Raw genomic sequence first — 22,642 nt, forward strand, 5'->3', positions numbered from 1 at the left:
CCCTGAATGTTGTCTTTTCAATTTTAGAAACAAATTGTCACAAGGTTACAGTAAACAAAATAAATCAACAATTGCTGGAAACCTCATGACACACGAATTACTGTTTGATGGGGAAGATAAAACGTTTGTAAACATTTTAGATGAATCTCATCAAAATCTTGTCTAAAAACAGCTTGACATAAATCATTAGATGTCATCTTGTGTCTACATGTTCTTAAACCGGTCGAACCATTTTACAGGGACATTTCATGAGTAGACAAATGTATTTATTAAAAATATATGCAAAGCAATTAAATGTAAAATAATTATATAATTAATAGCTGAGCATCATTAAACCTTTATTGACAAATATCTGAGGTGCCAAGTTAAGCTGTCCCTGTACTAGAATTAGAATATTGCCTGACGCTGTAAATATAGCTCTTCATATAGTAGAATGTCTGTGAGTCTTGAGTTGTGTTAATGTTGCAATGCATGATCACACTCAATGTGCTGCAGGAGATACACGTGGGGGAAGGGGAACTGCCTGTGAGAAAGCCTCTTACACAGAGCTGTCATGTGTCTGGTCATTGAAGGAGGCATGGTTCTGCCTGATAAAGATTTATCTGTCCGCTTCCATCATTCACAGCTTGGACGCTGACCTTTCAAATTTGTTGCAGGCGTTTGCTGGTGCTGTCACACTGATACAGCGCATGTTTATACTAAAAACGATTACAGCGAGCAGTACGTCTCCATTAGTCTGAATCTCCGCTAAAACGTATTAATGGGAGAACTACGTCTACGTTACAGGTTTAGAGCTGCAATGGCCAACCCCGGGCCGGGACTCCAGTTCTTGTGGACTGCATTCTCACGTTGGCTCAGCCTGCGAATTCAGCAAAATGTATTGCTCACTCATTATCTGCAGTGCTAACACTGATATTTCCTGTCCTAATGTGTCTTATACCCCACCTCCTATATACTGTAAGCTCGTTTGAACAGGGCCCTCTTCAACCTATCGTTCCTGTAAGTTTTCTTGTAATTGTCCTATTTATAGTTACATCCCCCCCTCTCATAATATTGTAAAGCGCTACAGAATCTGTTGGCGCTATATAAATGGCAATAATAATACGTTACCTAGACGTGTTATCTACATTGAAACATTTTCTGATGTGCTTTAAAGACGGTCAGCGAAGCATGATGGGAGTTGTGGTCCACAACATCTGGAGAGTAATCTCTGCTGCTCTATGTCTGACCTACATGTATGAGGTGCCGTACTTGGAACGTTTGCTTTGCCGCTCTGGCGGTCATAGAGTTAATCTTTTTGCGTTACAGCAGCGGAATGATCGCCAAAAGCGAGTGCCTTTGTACTGTGATATTTTTTTGGTGTTTCATTCCAGGGCCGCCCTCAGTCCTTCCCTGGGCACTGCCGGTTAGCCTCCTGCTAGGGTATAGTTACAAAATACTAATTAAAATGTAGATGTTAATTATATCCTAGGGGGAACCAAGATGGAGAAAAGGTAAATGAAAGATAGAGAGCTGTCTGCTGGGAAATCACTGCTGCATTAACTCTTAGGCAGGATATGAATTTAGGGCCTAAATTTCAGTCAGTACAGATATGGTAAATATGTGCTAGTGGGCCAGAAAAGCACATTAAGCATGCATAGGGGTTTTATACACTGAGTTATAATGAATTGTAATCTGAAGTGTTAACATTAAGAACAAAATAAAAACACACACACACAATCTCTGACAGACAGACACAAACACACACACATATTTACACCATTCTTGCACACTCACATTTTATTTATTGTTCCCTACCTTTTGGGAGCTAGTGTGGGGCATCTCCCAGGGGTCCAGTGGGGATCTTCTCTCAGGAGCTCAGTCTTCCTGCTCCTCACTGCTCCCTCACGCACGCAGTTCAGTGATGCCGGGCCAGAATGACGTCCTATTCCGGCACCCGGCTTCATTACAGAGGGTGCGTGTGAGGAGCTGGAAGACTGAGCTCCCTCGTTACTGCTAGCGTCTTCCCCCTACCCCGGCCGGGTAAATTTTAGCAGAGTAGGCACCTGCAATGTGGGGAGAGCAGGTGCCTACTCTGCCTTAGTAAGCATGGCAAACTCATGGCTCGCTGGGCCGCAAAGATATTCATTGTGGGGCGCGAGTTTCACATGCTGGTTCTAGATATTTATTTTATCAAAACTGAGCACGGACTGTGTATGGACTACCCACAATCCAATTTCTGAACCTTAATATTGAACTTTATTTGTTAATTGGAAACCACATGCGAAGTCACAGGAGCATGTAATACAATCTGACACATTAAATTCAATATCCACTCAAACAAGCTCTGAATTTAGGATATAAATGTGTACTAGCTCAGATTGTGCCAGAGAACTCTCGTTTCAATCTAAACATAACCAAAAAAAACAAAACACATGCTAAACTCAATACTCTGCTGGCAAACATACAAAGTGATGTTATACAAGAGTAGCCTGGGGCGCAAAATAAAAAAGCTGAACCTATCCGTAACTTTTATTTTAAAGGGAAAATAATCATGCATTGTATTTCACTAATTAATATATTGCCATCTTAACCATTGATAATATGAACATTCTAAATACTTTACATATAGGGACAATGTTAGAAAATTATTGGAGCTTTAAAAACTTGTCATCACGGCTTATTGTAGTGGTTATGGTGCAAATCGTATTTGGATGCAGTCTCTCCAGATTTTGGACGGGGGGAAGTTTAGGATTTTTTAGAATGATAAAGTAAAAGGAAAACTTCTGCAACATCGTGGCAGCCGAGGGGCTGGGCTAGTGTGATTTTTGTAAAACCACTTAGAAACAATATGACAACAATTAGAAGGATGGGAGCCAAAAACCTCTTGCACCTTGATTATTTTAAAAAAAAAAAGCTATAGGTTCATAGAGATCTCTTAAAGTGTCCTTTTAACCAATCATTTCTTACTAGCGTTTGGACTGAGCCTCAATGCCACCCTTCGTTTGAAATTAGCCCTAACTGCAGAGCACAAGGAAGTACAGCAATGGCTCTAGGTTGTAGGGGTTACAATCAAATACAATTTGGGGTTGTAATAACACTTAGCTGCACTTGCTTAGATTGCAAGCCTGTTGGACTACTGTCCTCTGTAACCCGTTCTCCCTGTCAACATTGATAATAGTTTGTTAAATCCCCTTTTTAAAATTGTAAAGCGCTGAATAAGTTGGCGATATAAAAGAGCCAATAATAATTCTGAATGTTTATCTTGTATCTTCTAGTGTAGGGGTAGGAAATGGGGACTACATCTCCCCTGAGGCTTTGTCAGCATTATGACTGCAAGGACATTATGGGAGATGTAGTCCATAACATGTGGAATGCCAAAGGTTGCCTACCCCTGTTCTAGTGGAAGTCTGCTAGATAATTGTGTCCCTGAAACGGCTGCTTAAAGGTAGAATCAACTCCAACAGTATCTGGTACAGTTAATTTGAACTTCTCAGGTACGGTCCCAGCTTGGTTACTTTAGAATAGATTTTGCAGTTCGGTTCTCACTCCACTATAATTCTGAGATCAGTAAATAAATGTCTCTCTCTCGCTCTCTCGCTCTCGCTCTTGCTCGCTCTCTCTCTCATATCAAATTAATTACTTGGTTTATAACCAATGTTAATTATCTGCCACATTATGTCTCTAAACGACTAAAGCATTGCAGGACTGATCATCGGCCAAGTTACTTAAAATATTTTCTCTGATCTCAAAGGTCTCAACAGCCCACGGATTATTTCCTGTGTGCAGGTCATCAGTTTACCCACAAAGACTCAACCAATACACTCAGAAATCATCAAAAAATGTTTATTCTTGTAACAAAATTGACATTATCTCATACATGTAAAATAACATTAAAAAACAGGTGCTGCAGCAGGCTTGAAATAGAGAACTGATTTTGCTTCTCAGTTACATAAGAATTCTGTCGTAAATGTAACAAATGTGCATTATTTCTTGGATATATTTGTTGCTGTGACTTTAATGCACAATTTTGTTCAACGTAAAGTAAAATTAAGACATGATTTTTTTTTTTCTGTAGAAAGCTTTATAGTCCCTGCACTGCAACATTTCGGCAAAAGAAGTTGATTTGAAATTTTGCCTAAATCGGCTACAGTCACAGTCTGTTTAATTTTGCCTTAATGTTTCAATTCCCACAAGACAATCTTTCCTCTTGATGTTGTACCATTATTATTATTATTATTATTTATAAAGTGCCAACATAGTCCATGGCGTTGTACTATAGGTGACCAGAACATACAAGGAACAGGTAAAAATAAAACAAGTTGGCAACAGAGCATCCCCACTCAAACAGGCGTGCAGACTAGAGTGGGTTAAAATTACATAAGTAAGGTTTATTGTGTCAGACTGATGCAATAATACATTATTAAACAAGCACCCATGGGTTAGAATGCACAGTGCACGCACAGTAATCTCACTTTTTTGGGCTGTTTGGACACGCAACCCATATTACCATCAGCCAATCAGAGCTTTAACCCCTTACGGACACATGACATGTGTGACATGTCATGATTCCCTTTTATTCCAGAAGTTTGGTCCTTAAAGGGTTAATTGAGGTATAATTACATAAAAAGATATCTTTGTGCTGTGTATTCATAGAGAATTATTGATGAGTATACCGATACATTTAATTATAATTATTTATATAGCGCCAACATATTCTTTAGTGCTGTACAACCGGTAAAACAAATCAAACAATTCTAGCAAAACATGTTTAACATAAGGTAACAGTAGGCAAATATTTTACAGTCTAAATGCTGATATGTATATTCACTCTCCTCGACATTGGCATGCACAGAATCTGGGAGTGGGGGCACGTCAGGGATTCAAAGCATCATCCGGAAAGGGGCGCGTCATCTTGGGGCACACACAAAGCAAGTATTGCAAACAGCAAGATAATTGATTAGGAGGTTTACTACGCAGCCAATGCTTCCTACGATTTTATACAGTTTGGGTTTTGCCAGTTAGGTGCCAGTACAATGGGTAACTCGCTGGGTTAACAGGAAAACAGGCGATGGGGTTTATGCTCGATAAATGTGTGCGCAGGTTTCCAGAAAACGTCTCATTGTGTACGACTGTGTTGGAAAGGGCTAGCCCTGCTCGCTATTCTCCTTCGTTGGGTCAAACAATAGAACGCTTGCTTATATAATACATCACATCCCAGCTCACAATGAAACATTGTACCATGTCGGGATGTTAATCCGTCTGAGTCTTTCGAACTGTTCCCCTAGAGGTTTCAAGAAAAACAAACTCGAATCCTATACAATGACATTAAATCGCAGCTTTTAGATCCTTAAAAAAACATTCTCCACTGAATTGGGCAGCTTGGAAGGCAGTATTGTACAATATTGGGATTATTCTTCCTTCGTAGCAGCTCAGATTGTCTCCTCTAGAGAGTGATTTGGGCAAGTCAGTGATTTGTAATGCTGTGGTGGTGCTAAACACCATATTTACTAAGCTGTGAAATGCCAGGAATGGAGATTGAAACCAACATTAATGAGAATATTGTACTATTTTGGCCTAAAATGTGAAATTCTCAGGTGACTTCCTGACAGCTCACTGTTTAGTGAATAACCCAGAATAGTATTTATTCCTTAAACTGGAGGTTGCGGGGATAGGCAGATCAATTGCAAATTTTTGGTCCGAATAGGGGAATTTAGAAAAAGAGAACACTATTTTGCTCCGTTATTTCTATAGTTTGTATTTTTTTATTCCATTTGAATATTCTTTACATTTTTTATCTTTTTATTTAGCACACATGGTTTTGCAAGGTCCAACAAATAATAATATTCAATGTAGAAAATCGCAAATCTATCCTGGATCAGGGTGGCACTGCCAGCATATTGATGGCAGACTATGGCATTTGGACAGCTGGTTTCGGCACAAAGACCGTGACAGTCCAGTTAGTTGAAATGCCGACTTGCAGTTACAGACTCCTGAATGGTGTGATAGGCAGGACGACAGATATATTGTGACCAGGTGCTGAGAGGTATGTGGGGAACATTTCAATACATTTTGTTTTCCAGGGAATGTGAAAAAAAAGCTGCCAAGTTTATTTCACACAAAAGCAAATGCATCCCAAACAGACAATAACTAAAACCACCATGGCCCTGCCATATATGCAACGTAATAATTGCACTACAACTCCCATCACTGACACTTTTCATTTAATGGTGCTTTTAAAGAAACAGATGAAAACAGGTAGAATGCACAACCTCGTTTTAGCACGTATAAGACATGGACAGGGTTATTTACTGAAGTAAAAATTCAGGGTAAACGCAAAGTGAATTTTAAATTTAAGGTCAAAGTAGTAAAACGGAGAAAATAGTCAGCTGTGCTTTCCATGCAACTACTCTGGCCTTAAATGTGAAATTCGCTTTTAATTTGCCTTAATTGCTTCCTTTAGTATATAAATCTGACAGAGCTTTTATCCAAAGTGAGAATTCAAAGTCAATTTCAAATTTAACCCCTTAAGGACACATGACGTGTGTGACACGTCATGATTCCCTTTTATTCCAAAAGTTTGGTCCTTAAGGGGTTAAAGGACCACTATAGGCTTAATGAAGTGGTCTGGGTGCCAGGTCCATCTAGGTTTAACCCTTTCTGCTGTAAACATAGCAGTTTTATATGGGTTAATCCAGCCTCGAGTGGCTGTCTCATTGACAGCCGCTAGAGGCGCTTCCGCGCTTCTCACTGTGATTTTCACAGTGAGAAGACGCCAGTGTCCATAGGAAAAGCAATGCTTTCCTATGAACTGGCTGAATGCACGCGCGGCTCTTGCTGCGCATGCGCATTCAGCCGATGACTGCCAAAGGAGGAGGAGGAGAGTCCCCAGCGCCGAGGGAGCCCGGCGCTGGAGAAAGGTGAGTGTTTAACCCCCTTCCTCCCCCTTCAGCCCGGCACTATAGTGGTCCTTTAAGGTTAAAATGGTCAAACTGGTAAAAAATCTCCTGTTCTTTTAGTTTGGCTGCTAAATTCAAATAACATTTCTCACGTTGGTAAATAACCCAGTGATCGCGTTACATTTTGAAAATGAGAAACACAGTAAGATTGTAACAGCAGCAAAAAAAATTAATAAATAGGATAGATCGAAGTCGTCGTTTACTTTAGTAATGTTTCAAATATTATGTTTTAAGTTTCTATAAATGTATAAAATAAAAACCTTCATTTTATTGTTATTAATGTTGCTATCCTTCCGTTCTCCTCTCCCCTTTGCAGTTACAGCCTGTACACCAAGACGCGGCTGGGATACTTATTCTACAAGCGTCAACTGAAGAAAGCGCGGGAGAGGTACCCTCATGGCCACTCGTCCACTCAGGCCATCGTTTTCAGTGGTAAGTGACTGCGCATGACTCTGCGCTCTGCGTGCCTCTTCCCTCTGCATGTACGAACGCACGTGGAACTAGTCTGTGTGTTATTGTTTTTCTTCCTGCTGTACAGGCACAGAGCTGCGGGAGGTCCTCGATGTCTTTAAACCCAGACAGGTGCTTCCCATGGAAGTTGGTTCAGCACGGTCTTGGATCTTATTATAGCGTGTTTACTGTATCATTATACATTTATTAGAACATATTGGGGGGCTTGTACTAACAATGAACAAATAAACATCATTGTAAAAATGACGGGTATGTGAATAAAGAAAATAGTGAACATTCTTTATAATATTACTTATTTGCATTTTTGGCTGTCAAAAATCAGCACATGGAGTGAAAATGGGCCACCCAGATAAATTATGGTTAATACCACGCACAGTAAACCTCACTCGCATTGAATAGTATGTAAAAAATTAAAAATATTTTTCCATGACGTTTTAATATCCGATCAGCCATCACATGAAAGTCCTTCTAATTTTTGAATGTTTACACAATTTATAGTGAACTCACTAGAAATTAATATTTTTGTGAATATCTCTTTTGTTATAGGCATTAAATGACTCTCATTGTTTCTCAGCTATTTTACAATTTCCACTTTTCTACCAAAAATATAAGCATGTTCAAGCTAAATAACCAAAACTTGTTAAAGGGACACATTCAACATTATAACAGCTACAGCTTCTGTGGTAGTTATGGTGCTAGCAAGTTATTGTGTCAAATCTTCTCAGAGATTAGTGCAAACCTAGTGTTCCCAGATACCCATGTGACTTTTCCATAAAAATATGCTGTATTAGTACAGTAAGCTGTAGTGGTTATGGTGCCTAGAGTGTCCCTTATAAATGACCGCTTTTTGCCTATTGATAAAATACATTGTGGAAATTAAGTTCCCAATGGCTGTTCACTGGTTCAATGTACAAATATGGCCTTGGAAGCTTAATTCTAATACCAAGCCTCATCATTCAGACCTGTTTATACAGCCCGCGAGGACACTAAAGATTACAGCTAAGACAAAGTACAAGGAAGTGCAGGTGAAAAAAAGATTTTATCTAATGTAAACTTACAAACTTTCACATTTCAGCACTTGTTGTGGATTTGAGATTATGCAATTGGAATTCACTTCCCCAGTCAGAGTAGATTCATATAATTATAGTTCTTGTAGAAACAGCTTATTAGCATTTATATTACTGACACGTATATTAAAAACGTTATTACGGTCAACAAAAACACACTTGTAAAAACAGTTCCAACAGCTCACTGGTAACCAGGCACCTGAATATTGGGGTCATTCGGTGAGCTAGGAATTCTCCAGACATGAATAGGTAATTATTAGGCAAAATAATCCAGATGTAATAATAGCTGCACTTGGAGACATTCTAAAATCTTGGCATAGAATTTTCAGTTCACAAAATGACCAAACTTCACGACGGTTGCTCTGCCTTTTACCAAGTTTTGTTAGGTGTAGGGAGTCCCTGTTCTGTCTTACGATATCTTTGAACTGCGTTGTAATTTCAGTTGAAATTCTGAGTATTTCATAAAGCTTTTTTTGGTGGGGGAGAGGGGGAGGGATGAGGAGGGTGTTGTAATTATAGTGAACGGCAGATCAGTTTTACAAAATGTAGGTCAAGACCTGAGCGCTGAGAATGTTCCCATCTGCCTGTATACAGTTTAGTTGTCAGTTTACTAGAATTCCCCGTTTAAAGAATGAACCCCCAGGGGTTAGTTCACATACTCATAAAAGATGCAAATGAAAGTGAGAAACAGGTAATTCAGGAATTTTACATTTAAGGCCAAAGTAGCCGAACTGGAAGTGTAGCTGACTTTGAGAATTTTTCCAGGTCGCTTACTTTGACCTTAATTTTGAAATTCACTTTGCATTCCCCACAGTTCTCACATTAGTAAAAAAAAACCCTGATAGTTACTCCACCCAGAGGCGTCTTACACCATAACCAGAGCACAGTAAGCTGTAATGTACAGTACGTTGTAATATTTTAAATATTATTTGATTTGCTTAACTATAGGTTTGAGTTTTGAATATCTATATAAAGGCATGTGATGGCAGTAAACATTGAGGCAATGTATATTCCTATTTAATTCTCTGAGCAGCAATTTTACACCGAGCTGGTTAGAATACTGTCCCTGTAATTCACTCATGATATAGCATGGTGCATCAGTAGATATATCTCCATGAAAGAATAGGTGAATGTAAGGAAACCTAGTATATTCAATCCTCATTCGGTAGTTTCCTCCCGAACCGCCAGAGCATCAGTGAGTATAGCTCTGGACGAAATCCATACGAATCCAAATAGCTTTCTAAGATAATTCCCTTAATAAAGCATATGAATCCCCAAACATCAGCCGAAGTCAAGAAGAAGGGTACAACAGAACTGGCGTTTAATGACCACACACAGGCTCTTATGCAAGTCCCCATGCAAGGAGGGACACAGTATAACCAATCAGTTACAGTAAAACCGTAAAACACACCCAGCACAAACATACAATTCCCTCCCCTAGTCCTGGAGATAATCAAGTCTGATAAAGTAATAACTTGATTATCTCCAGGCAGAAAAATCACAATATTCAGAACACCCCTTTATACATGGGGTATCCCAACAAATAATATAGCCCCGATCTGGGTGACCAACATATTCAAATTTCACCCAGATCGGTTCAGGGGTTCTCAAAAAGTGTGGAAGTCCTTTGTGACCGACTAACTGCGAGCTGGCTGCCCAAAATAGTTCCAGGAGTTTGGGTGGTTTTGCCGGTCTATTCAGTAAAGGGGTGAAAAGCGAATAATTCCACGAATGGATTCCCCTGGCTCTTAGCAGCTATTGTTCCCCTCGTTCTAATACACAAAAGTACCGAATAGCGCTCTTCTAGCTATTCGGGAAATAGAGATTCAGCGTTCGCTTGTTGAGACCGGTGTTCGGGAAGTAGAGTGTCCGATTTTTAGTTCCAAAACAATGACCAAGTCCCGCTGCCTTTGTTCGCCTGAAAAAAGATAGCCGCCGTTTTCTCAGCCACATGGCGTTCGGTAGTACGAACGCTGGCCGCACAGATAGAGAGTTCAATTGAAGCATTCTTCGATGTTTAACGAGCCAGGGGGTGGTCTCTGTTTGGTAGTTATACTGAATGAATATGTAAGAAATATTATACATAGAGAGGGATTTATTCACAGTGAATTTTTAAATTGGGGGTATATAGATATAATAAGATCTCTTATCTGCAGCCTCTGCAAGCCCCTCCTCTTTTCCCCAACCAGGGAAATGTCCAATTCTCTTTGAGAAGCCTCTGATATTGAGCTGCAGGCAGATGTGTGCGCACTCGCTCGGCGCCAGATGTGTGCGCACTCGCTCTGAGCCAAGGAGCTGCAGTGAGCAGGGACACAGTGGTAAACTGAGCTCTGTGGACGTGTGCTCACAGGCTCACTGTGACTTGGGGGAGAAGGCACGCAAGCTGTAGCAGAGCCGGAATCTTGAAGATAACCGCCTTCTGATTAACAACCAGGAAGGTGTTTCCGTAATTCCTTATAAAAGTGCCGCTTTCAAATCGAAATCAGCACTTTTATAAACGTAAACACTCAGCAGGCTGAAGTTCTATGTGTGTGGAGTCTCTCTTTAATCACTGTGTGCTCTTGACATTTGCAGTTGTTAGAATGTAATGTGATTACATTGTGATTACTTTTGGCAGTTTGCTTGTGTGGAAAGTGGTTTAGCCAATCAGAGATTACCCAGCAGTTGTAGGACTGCAACTCCAATGAACCCCAGCCAGCTGAGGGTGTTGTGAGTACATAACAATTTTAAAGCCTCTGCAGATATTGTTTTAAAATAAATTTATTTTTTTCTTCCTCTGCTTTCAAGGGGTTAAAGTGGTGCCAATTCCTGTGCTTTCTGATAACTACAGTTACCTGATTATTGACACTGCGTCCAGCCTAGCTGTGGCTGTGGATCCTTCCGACCCTATTGCTGTCCAGGTAAGAGAGATTGGAAAGGTACCGGTTACCGGGGAGGGTAGATTGATTTTTTGGGGGGGAATAGAACTAGTGAGCACACACATTTACAAACAGAATCGGAGATTGCCAGATGCATCCTGTGTTCCTGGAATCTTTTATGCATGTTGATGGAAAGCACATGAAAAGTGCTACCCACCTTATTTTAATGGGATTCCCAATGGTACATCATTCTACTAACACAAGTAGATTCCTGTATGAAAAGACATGAATGAAGTGATTTAACAAGCCAGTGGAAGTCACAGTAGAGCATCTACTAAGTCTGCCCAGTAGCTTCATTCATATTTTTTATTTACTTTTTAGAAATGAAACTACTTGCAGTCTTGCATTATCACAGCTGATCTCACACAGAAAGCTACAACACACACGATACAATATATTTTCCCTGTTTATCTGCTATTTACCTTAATCGATAATTACTTTTGATTTGTGTAGTATGGTTACTACATGACCCCACTGATGAGTTTGGCACATGGTTCCATCCAGTGTTTGCAGATATTTGCTGTATGAAAATTAAGATGAATGGTTACAATGACAAAGGATTTGTACCAAGAGCCTAATTCATCACTGCACTTAAAGTGTGACAAAAGGAACTGAAATTGCAGTGGCAAATCCATGGTAAATCCTCAAGCTGGCAAAACGTAACTAAAAGGCAGGGATACTGCCATCAAGATTCATAGTTTCCCTCAGCCGTTGGGCTGTGGAAACAAAGCTCTATGGAGGCTCCCACAGTCTCAGGGGATCCTTCATACACATCAGTGTTGTATTCTCACGCATGTCCGATTCAGTGTATACACTAATGTGGGCTCCTGGCAGATCTAGCGCCAGGTGCTGAAGATCAAAGATGGCGGCACCTGCAGGGGACAGCATCAAGTACAAGTCACATTGCTGGACCCCAAGCATCCCTGGCACCATAGGGGGACTTTACACAATATGAAAGCCCCCAGAAGGTGACAGAGCCCCTTTGTAGTTTTTATTTATCGTTGTGTACAGATACGTCTTCCTTTTCTTTAGGAAACTGTTGGAATACGGAAACATGAATAATAATCTGCATAACATTTTGAGGAACTTGAGAAATTCAATGTCTCAGCTACTAGTGAAAGTGATTCCAGTTGTGATGCATTAAGAAAATTGACACTAGAATACATCTGGATTGGTTACGTTTATTCATTAAACCAGAGAGTGTGTAGTATTGGCAAAGGAATTCCACATTTTAGTATAACGTTGGTGGAATGGAAAGATTTCTCCAACCGCAGCTATTTTTATAGATCAGTTGTATTGGCCTATAATTTGCACTGACCATGCCAGGTTTTGGCAATTTCTGGTCTATTGAATAAACTTTTCTCCCACCTTAATATTTTGCTGGGCTGGTTCTGATTAAAGGATTACTCCAACCCGTTGAAGGGGTGGGGTGTTCTCTATTCTGTGTAAAATGTCCTATTGAACACTCTGAATTAGGTTTCTTAGGTGTCAACCCCCTCCACTCATCTGCAGAATAACCTGTATTTTACTTGCCTGTGATTGGACCATTTTGCCAGTCACATGCAGGCAATGTGAGGGGGAATAATAAGGAAAGCGATACAGGTAGCGGAGGGAGCATCCAGACGGTGGGAGAAAGGGGACAACTATCTTCCCCTTGAAGGCGCTCTGCCTGCAAGAGGGAATATTATCATTTCTGTCACCAGTGCGCTACGTACGATGTGGACAGACATGATAAGCACAGATAGGACATTAGATCATGGGTTCTGGGGGTGCAATTCGCCCCTGGCACAACATTTAAATTAACTCTGTATGTGCAGTGTATCAAGCAGAATCACAAATCCCTGGTGGTTGGAGAAACCTTTTAATATAATTCACAGATTATATTGGTTTGTCTTACTCTTAAAGGCTCTTTCATGACACGCATGAAATAAATAAATTTTTCTAACCCTTGGTTGTGAAGTAGTTAAAGGGGATTAAGTTTATTAAAACTTACAATAGCTCCCTTTCATATTATTTACATTCCTACTTATCTGCTCTGTTGCACACAGTCTTTAAAAACAGCTTCAGTGTACTGAATGTTCGGTCTTTCGGATTTCATTATCATGCCCTACCTGCATACAGCTGCCCACAACGTGTTGTCTCTGTCATGAGAGTCCGTGCTGCTCAGAATATCTCATTCACCGTGCTGACACTGACTGCGGGCTGTGTACGTCACAATTCCATATGTTAGTTTTATATAAGGTGTGAACAGGGATGATTTATGATGACGAACATTATAAGAAATGAACCTGCTCATTAACTGCTAGTTATTTTAAAGTTTGTAATATATCATGTGAAAAAATGGTGATTGAGTTTATTGGGTCCCTGATCAGAAATATTAAAAAAAATCATGTATTTATAGCATAGAGAGCGGGAGATCTACACTAAGCCCTGGAGCTTACTCTTTACTTGTCATCGTTAAGTGATGACGTGTAATTTGCGTGCATAGATTTAGGCCATAAATTTGGTTCTGTTGATGAATAAGGTTTTAGACGGGGGATTTGAAGTGGGTACAAACACCGCCTGTATTCAGAATTATGCATAATCTTCTGTTAGAATTTACAGCGATTAAGAAACCAATTTCCATTTGTGAGTTTAAAGGCAGACTATCCGTAAATGTATCATTAAAGCAGGATGCAGTGTCGTGGGATAATACTTTGTAACTGGCATGCTCTTAGAACAAAATCCGACATGTGCTGGAGTTTCCAAGTCGTATCTCCTCAGCCTGTAAATGTAATCATTTACCTCTCAGAGCAATTGGGAATTATTGTACTGTGTTGGAAACCAACCACACGCCATGATTGTATAGATCATATTTTATTGTTTAACTGGGCTTTTGTATTTTATTCTGTACATTTTTCTCGGGCTGTTTGTTAATTATGGTATATTTCTAGAATAATATTTTCTGTGTGTGTAAAATCTTATTTCACCAGCCCTTCTAAAAAAACCCTCTCCGCTAACTCCCAGCTAACTAGACGTGTAGCAACATTGCCATATTTTCTTTATAACGTGTTCTAATGATTCTCGAGGGGGGGGGGGGGGGGGGGCTTTGGTGAAGTTGGTTGGCTCAGATTTTGCAATGACCTAGTTTTAGCAGGTTAACATTTTGGATATTTAAATCCGATGGAAATAATCAGGTGGAAACCTGTTAATCTGTGCTATTTGTAAGTTTACACACCTACCACAAAATACAAGTAGAGCTTTGTCTACCTTACAGCTAAATCGCTGAACTAGTTCATAAACCGTGTTCTTTTAGCAGTAAAAATGTGTGGGTTTTTATTGTTGGCTTTGAATGCTTTTAGAAATACTGTTGAAATAAAAATACAGTATTTAAATCTTGTAACAAATTATAAATCTCTAAGTAGTGGGTTAATAACCCATTCTGAATCAGCACATACCTAAACCCATTATCTAGCCAACCCCAGATCTCCTTACAGCTGTATATAACCTTAAAGGGACACTATAGTCACCAGAACAACTACAGCGTATTGTATTTGTTCTGGTGAGTATAATCATTCCCTTCAGGCTTTTTGCAGTAAACACTGTCTTTTCAGCCTATGGTCACTCCTTAGATGGCTACAAGAGGTGCTTCCTGGGGCAGTGCTGCACAGTGTGATTGACATTCAGTGTCTCCACTGCATGGAGACACTGAATGTTCCTCATAGAGATGCATTGATTCAATTTATCTCTATGAGGAGATGCTGATTGGCCAGGGCTGTGTTTGACTTGTGTTGGCTCTGCCCCTGATCTGCATCCTTGTCAGTCTCAGACAATCCTATGCGGAAGCATTGTGATTGCCTCAGACCACCACTTCTGATGATGTCAGCAGACAGAGGCAGTTCAGGGGCAGAGGAAGCAGCTTCAGACTTTATTATAAGTAAGATTTTACTATATTAAAGGAGGCAAGAAGGGGAGACAGGGGTGATAGATGGTGGTTTTAACATTATAGGGTCAGGAATACATGTTTGTCTTCCTGACCCCATAGTGTTACTTTAAATTATGTCTTAATGAGTTTAAGTACAATAATAGAATAATGTGATTTTTGTGATATAGCACAGCTCAATTGGTATCCTTAGGAGACTTTCAATGAGCAAAAAGTAAATCCTATTTATTCATTATCTACACAGAATGTCCCTGAGAATTAACCCTGTTTAATTACCTTTCACACTCTCAATACGGTTCTGCTTGTGCAGTAGTCATGGTAAGGAAACAGGAGTTTTCTCTCTGGAATAATTCTGTTATTTCACGCTACCTGTACTGGTGGTTGTCAGATTCTAATTGATGCAGAGAAGCCACTGTGAAAAGTAACAATTTAAAATAATTTAGGAAACTTTTTCCATATTTAATGTTATCATTTACTTATCATTAAATGCAGCTTTTTCACTAGTACTAATACTGGCCTTTAAATTCCCTTTGCAGATTTAAATGTCTTAATTTTTCACTAGAAAATTCCCTTTACATTTCTGTGTTTGATTTCAGTTATTCTTGGCTGCCCTTTAGGAAATCTGTCCTCTCCCCGTAGGGTTGTATGTACATTTCGATTTGAGGGGATGTGATAAAAATGCTGACTTGGTGGATTCCATTGCTGTATGCGAGTGTGGTACTGCACTCCCCTTAATGTGGCAGCTGATTAGATCGACCGGCTCGGAGTAATGTGTGGCTGAATGATGGCCAGAGTCTGGTGCGCTGCCTGAGCTGGGTCTGATCCAAGAAACGTATCTCTCTGATATATGACTTAAACCGCAGTCTTTAGGGGCCGGGAAAACAATAGAGTTCAAAGCTCGGAGCTTGGAAAATTCAACACAGCGTGAAAAAAGGGAAAGTGAGCTGGTTTGTTTGATATATTCTGCTGACGGATAATGTGTTAACCTTTTCAACATGGAACATTTTAATAATTAGCGTGAATAGCCAGTGTTCAGATTTCCGGGGTTGACCATAGAATTTTATGGAGTGTCCATATTTTGGGAGATTAATTTGTCAACATACTTTAGAACTTCCTAAATAGTGTGCCACTCAGAGCACAAAATGTTAACCCTTTGTATCCAATCATCAACTTGTGAATTGAGGTAACTTAATGTTAGACTATGTCCTAATCAAACCACCTGAATTCAAGTAAGGATACTTACCATGATATACTACTAAATTAAACATAATTTTGGAGACTCCTGTGCCAATGTGAAGGAGACCAGGCTGTGAGATTCTCAGAATCTGATGCTTCATTCCTAGAATCTGGAGAATCTGTCCCTTCTGTCTCAAAATCTGCCTATTTACATGAAGAATCTGTCCATTCTGTCTTAGACCCTGAGAATCTGCCCATTTAGTCTGAGAATTTGCCTGTTCACACAAGACGTGAACCCTCTGTGTTTTAAGCATCACATAGTTTAGTGTGTGTTTTTTTTTTTTTCTTTCTGAATAGATAAAAAGTAAGTAACCTCTATTCCATAGACCTTTGGACTGTTTATATTCTTTCTAAATCCAGAGATTAAAACCAGTACCAGCAGCCAGAACAAACTTGGGGCAGATGTGCATATTTCCCAGCTTGGTCTTGCAGATAAATGCCTACCCACAGCGCGCGGAATAATTTATATTGAATATTTATTTAAAATGTATTATATGAGGCTGTTATCCAGAGCACTTTACAATATGTGCACATAGAACAATGTCAGTTCTCGCCGTATCCCACCAGAGAGACTGTAGGAATAATTCTTGGCCATCACCATTTCCCTGCCTTGGAATGGGTTAATGTGACTGTGCAGGAAGGTGCATTGTGAGAGCTGGCCTGGCTTACTTTCCCACTCCCCTATCTTCAAACGATTGGATGGAAAGTTAAGCTATTGAAAGTCTTTTACATTAGCATTACATTATTATTTTTTTGTCTCGACCTCTGGGACGCTCTGTAATTGTGGGTGAATAAGGAAGTTGTGACATTTAATCGGATCTCCACAGTTCCTGTCCTCTGATCTCAGTTTTGGCTGAGTGACACCCCATCTCTATGGCCCTCTGTATCTCTGTTATTTTTGGATAGGACATGATGCAGGGCTGTCTCCCCTCTCAACATTTGTTATCTTTATTCAAGGAGTTTAATCAGTATACACACAAAGCTCCAGACAGCTGCAGCAGGAAAGGCAGCACATGAAAGGGGAGGTGGACATAAATGAATTATTGGGGTGGTGGGGAGATGGGGAATGACATGGTGATGATAGAAAGATTACATGTAACGAATGGCAATGGTTGAAAAGTAACAGAGTATTTCAGAATCTTGTAAAACTGCTTTCATTAGACTAAATCTGCCTGTTATCTACAGCTACTGAAAGCCTCTTCTTCCAAAATCCTGTCACTGGAGTAAAAAGGATAATTTACTATATAGTGCAATAATTCTACATCACTGAGAATACGAATGGCTCTTCTGAAAACCTTGAGTATAAAGATAAATTATACCTAGAGCGATCAAACTGACGTAGTGACCCTAGCCAATTCCTAATTAATATTATTAAAAATGCCTGGAAGAGGCCATCAGACAGGCAGCACAGAGAAACGTTCGGTCATAACCGGCACATAAATAATGTTTATATTCAATTATTTCTGGGTCATTTCCAAACCACTAATCAGAGAAGAAAGTACCTCTTTTAAAAAAAGTAAGATGCCCCAACGTTAAACTCTCTTTGCAAGTTTGTGGCGATCTCAGCTGTGACAGGATAGAGCCATGGGACAGACACAGGCCCTGAAATACATCATGCTGGTTTATTAGCCAAGAGAAAGAGTTACTAGTCTGAAAGGAAATTCTTTACCGGCTATGTAATGGGATTTATCTGGAATGGTGTATTTTTGCATTTCGGTGAAAGAACGGGGCAGAAGGCTTTGCTGGTTAATGGTGGGGAGTTTACGGAGAGAACACGCTTTATGTAGGGTTAATCAATAAAGTGTGAATTTGTTGGGAATTCAAAATAAATTTCACAACTTACAATAAAATAGCCAAGCTGGACGTGGAGAATCTTTCCAATCTGAATATTTTGGCCTAAAATTTTAAATTGACTGTGAATTCAGATTGAATTCCCGAGACTTCATCCTTTAGTATATAACGTTTTATAAATTAATTAAACTTTAGGGTCTAGGTAGCCTACACAGGGTCTTTAAAGGATATAGGCTGGTAATGTCTGACATTGGTACTACAGATGTTTTTGAACTACATTTCCCATGATGCTCAGCTGTTTTTAATGGATAGCAAAAGATGAATGCAATCTGAGACCTGCATTCTTCTTGTGCACCTTTCCTCTTTGAGCGGAAGAAAGTATTAGGAGGGGCACCACATGTCTCCCGCAACATGGCTGCTCACAACATGGCTCCTACAATATAGCTACACATCACACAGCTTGCAGCCTGTCTCCACAATGCACCTTGCCACAGAGCTCCCAGCTCGTCATCACAAAGCTCCCACCACACAGCTGGGAAGGCAAGGAAGTGAAATTGGGGATATGAGATTTGGAGAAAGGGTATGTCAAATTGATGATATTTGATGGAAAAGGGGAAATAAAATGTGGGATATTTGATAAGCAGAAGGGAAAATGAGTTGAGAAGAAAGATATTAGAAATGGAAGGATATTAGATGAATATTAGGGAAATGAAATGGGAAATATATGGTAGGGATTAATATGGGACTATAGGGAACACCTTTACTACACCTCCCTATTGGCAGTAAGGAAAATGGAAAAACCTTAAATTCCGTCAATTTTCCTCATGGACATTTTTAAAAATCTGGCAACTCTACCTTCTCCCCTGTACTTGAAGCATACTGTGCATTTCATTATTTCAGGAATTCAAAAAAATATAAATATACAATGTTGATGTCTGTATAGGTTGGTGTCTGATAATTTGTAATGCAGCTGATGGTTATGGTAGGTTTTATTTGTTTCCCTATAGACATACCTGGAACGGGAAGGATTGACTCTGGAAGCCATTCTGTGCACGCACAAACACTGGTAAGCGCTCTCACAAACAAACACTGGTAAGCGCTCTCACAAACAAACACTGGTAAGCGCTCTCACAAACAAACACTGGTAAGCGCTCTCACAAACACTGGCACGCATTCATACAAACATTGATAAAGAAAGATAACTCCAGGCTAATGGCCCACCAGTAATAATAATGCTACATATTAAGAACAATAATTAATCTGTTGTGGACCAGTGGCCTGTGTATTAAATGTGAAAACATACAGCAATGACATAGTGTTATGCTTTATTTAAAAAAAAAAATTGTATATAAGATTTTTACGTTTATAAAAAACATAATATGGTGACTTGTGTTGTAATAAATGATTTAGTTATGACGACACATACTGGTATTTAAAAGGTATTTCAGCTAGTCATGTAGAATATGCTCAACATAGAGTAAGGACACGCAAACAATGGTCTGATCTGAAAAGGAAGCAATGTTTATTACTTAATAAAACTTAATTTGATCTAACAAACCGTACTAAACAATGTGTACAGTAAAAACGAAGAGTCTCAAGAATTTACAGGAGTTAGCTGAACACGCAGCTGATGGAGACTCCACGTCCTATTCTTGGGTACCTCCAAAAAATTTTAGGTGCAAGTTTGGTTTGACCAACCCCAAGTATTGGTTACCTGAATTTCTCTGGTTTCAGGTTTAATCGGGAAAGCCATGTTTAGAATATTGTATTGTTGTATACACCAATCGGGGAAGTACCAAACCAGTACTAACCTAGAGACATATTGGAAAGTGACATTCTGAAAGGGTTTGCTTCATACAGGACTATTAGGTTGAACTTATGTCTTGCCAAAAGTACAAAGTAGCAGAGAATACTTTATTTAGAAATGTACACCTCATACTTCACTCCATAGAGACATTGAAGCATTATCATTCCAATCTGCTTTATATGTTCTTTGTGTGCTGTGTCTGTTACTAATTATTATTATTATTGTGCACTGTATAAGCCGAGTCTTATCATGTCTTTACAACCGGAATGTCTTGTAGTTCAGCTTACACTGACATATGATGCTCAGCCTGTGATGAAATTTGGCTGAGATAAAAAATGATGTCAATATCCAAATGGAAGTACAGAATTGTTTAGGTTTTTTTCTTTTCCAGTGTAGAGCAAACATCCTTGCATTTCGTCTTAAAAGAATGTTTAAGCCCAAACAGTCCAAATTCAACCTTAGCAATGCTGCTAGAGAATGGGCGAGTTATGAATGCTGTGGAAAACTCCCAAACAGTTTGACAAAAAATGTTTGCCACTCATAGCTTTGCACCATAACCACTACATTGAGTTGTAGTAGCTATGCTAAGAGTACCCCCTTAGTTGTCACTAGCACAAACTATACATTATTTCTATACTCTGTGCACCCCTAACAGTATTACTTTAAAGGGTCGCTATAGTCACCAACACAATGCTTAATGAAGTAGTTTTGGTGTATAGATCATGCCCCTGCAGTCTCACTGCTCAATTCTTTGCCATTTAGAAGTTAAATCACTTTGTTTTTGCACACACCTCCCTGCACGTGACTTGCACAAACTTCCTAAACACTTCCTGTAAAGAGTGATCTAATGTTTATACTTCCTTTATTACAAACATTTAATTTAGAATTTCTTAGCTCCTGCTTTGTTAACAGCTTGCTAGACCTTACTGAAGCCTCTTGTATGTAATTAAAGTTAATTTACAGAGCAGGAGATAACACTTTTAAAGAATATAACATATAAACCATTTTGTTTTCATGCAGGCTGTATCAGTCGCAGCCAGGGAAGGTGTGACTAGAGCTGCATAAACAGAAACAAAGGGGGATTTAACTCCTAAATGGCAGAGAATTGAGCAGTGAAACTGCAAGCACATGATATATACACAAACTGCTTCTCTATGATAAAGTTGTTATAGTGACTATAGTGTCCCTTTAAGTGATTTTGCTTTGTCATCCAGACTTTAGCTAGTACAGCATTTTGGGTTAATGTTAAGTGTTGGTTGTTTAATGTGTGCAAATATTCCTTCCTCTTTCGTTGCATTGTGCTTTGGTTAAATATTAAATCCCTTACTCACAATGCAGTTGCAAAAAACAAACCTCATTCTGGTGATTCACACTAAATGGGCAGCTCTCCAGAACCTCGAACAATGAAAACAAGTGTGTTTTTATCTTTAATAATAATAAAAATAAAATGTGTCTACCATGGATACAGAGTTGCTACTTTTTAGCCAGAACTAAACGGCAATTTCTCAGTACCTGTTAGATAACTTCACTACACATCTCGTGTCTCACCGGGGGCCCACCACTTGCTCCATCATCTGGTCATAATTTACCATACTCTCACAGAAACATGAATTCAACTTTTGTTTCTGCCACATAACAGAGGCTCCATTTTAATGTCACGTCAATGATGAAACAATCTGTACCTTGGAATCTTTTCTAGTACTGTACCCGCTAACATACACGGTGTTCCAAAGCCGACATGAACAGGATATTCATATTGAAGGGGTCCTTCTACAATATAGATACAGACGCAAAATGTGATATCACTTGTCAATGCCAACAGAATAATTGCTGTTAAAATGAGTTGGAATCAGTCAGCTTGGCTTGTCTGCATAATGGACCCACTTGGCATTGCTTTTATCATCTTGAGTTTAACATAAAACCATTTTTTTGGGGGGGGATTCTCTAAACCAAATTACTCCTAAACTGTGTCACTCTAACTAACTAGCTTTGTACATTTACGATCGCCAATCATGCTGACTCCTAGCTTTACCTGTTTCAGATCGAAACCTGTTTAGAGAAAAATTAAGAGGAATTAGTTTGCACAATGTTTGTAGACTGAGGTACTATTAAACCAGTTACCTTGGAGAGCTGTCATGGCTTCACTCGGGCATGCACAAATTCATTAAACATAAAATATCTTCTTTCCCCACAGGGACCATAGTGGAGGCAATAAGGCGTTAAAGAGACAGTATAAGTCCTGCCGTGTTTATGGAAGTTCCAATGACGACATTCCACAGCTGACGAAGTGAGTGCCAGTTACTGGACAAACTGAATATTAAGAAAACGTAGATTGATACATACTGAAACTTTGTAACAATTATTTGAACACTACACTCTATCCATCTGATTTTACTTCATTATTATTAGTGTTTTATATAGCGCCAAATATCTCGCAGTGCTTTACAATATTATAAGAAGGGAAATTTAAACCATAAAGGGGACAATTACAA

General features: G+C 39.3%; 1 protein-coding gene across 1 annotated transcript in view; it reads left to right on the forward strand.

Moving 5' to 3' along the window:
- The window catches only part of PNKD (PNKD metallo-beta-lactamase domain containing), a 72,671-nt gene that overhangs the window by 34,402 nt on the left and 15,627 nt on the right, over positions 1-22,642 (forward strand). The window contains exons 2-5 of the mRNA XM_063429263.1: positions 7,255-7,370; positions 11,264-11,376; positions 19,351-19,409; positions 22,345-22,437. Of these exons, the coding sequence (XP_063285333.1) occupies positions 7,255-7,370; positions 11,264-11,376; positions 19,351-19,409; positions 22,345-22,437 (381 nt within the window). The remainder of the gene's footprint in view (positions 1-7,254; positions 7,371-11,263; positions 11,377-19,350; positions 19,410-22,344; positions 22,438-22,642) is intronic.

This window comes from Pelobates fuscus, chromosome 8 (assembly GCF_036172605.1).
Source record: "Pelobates fuscus isolate aPelFus1 chromosome 8, aPelFus1.pri, whole genome shotgun sequence".
NCBI lineage: Eukaryota > Metazoa > Chordata > Amphibia > Anura > Pelobatidae > Pelobates > Pelobates fuscus.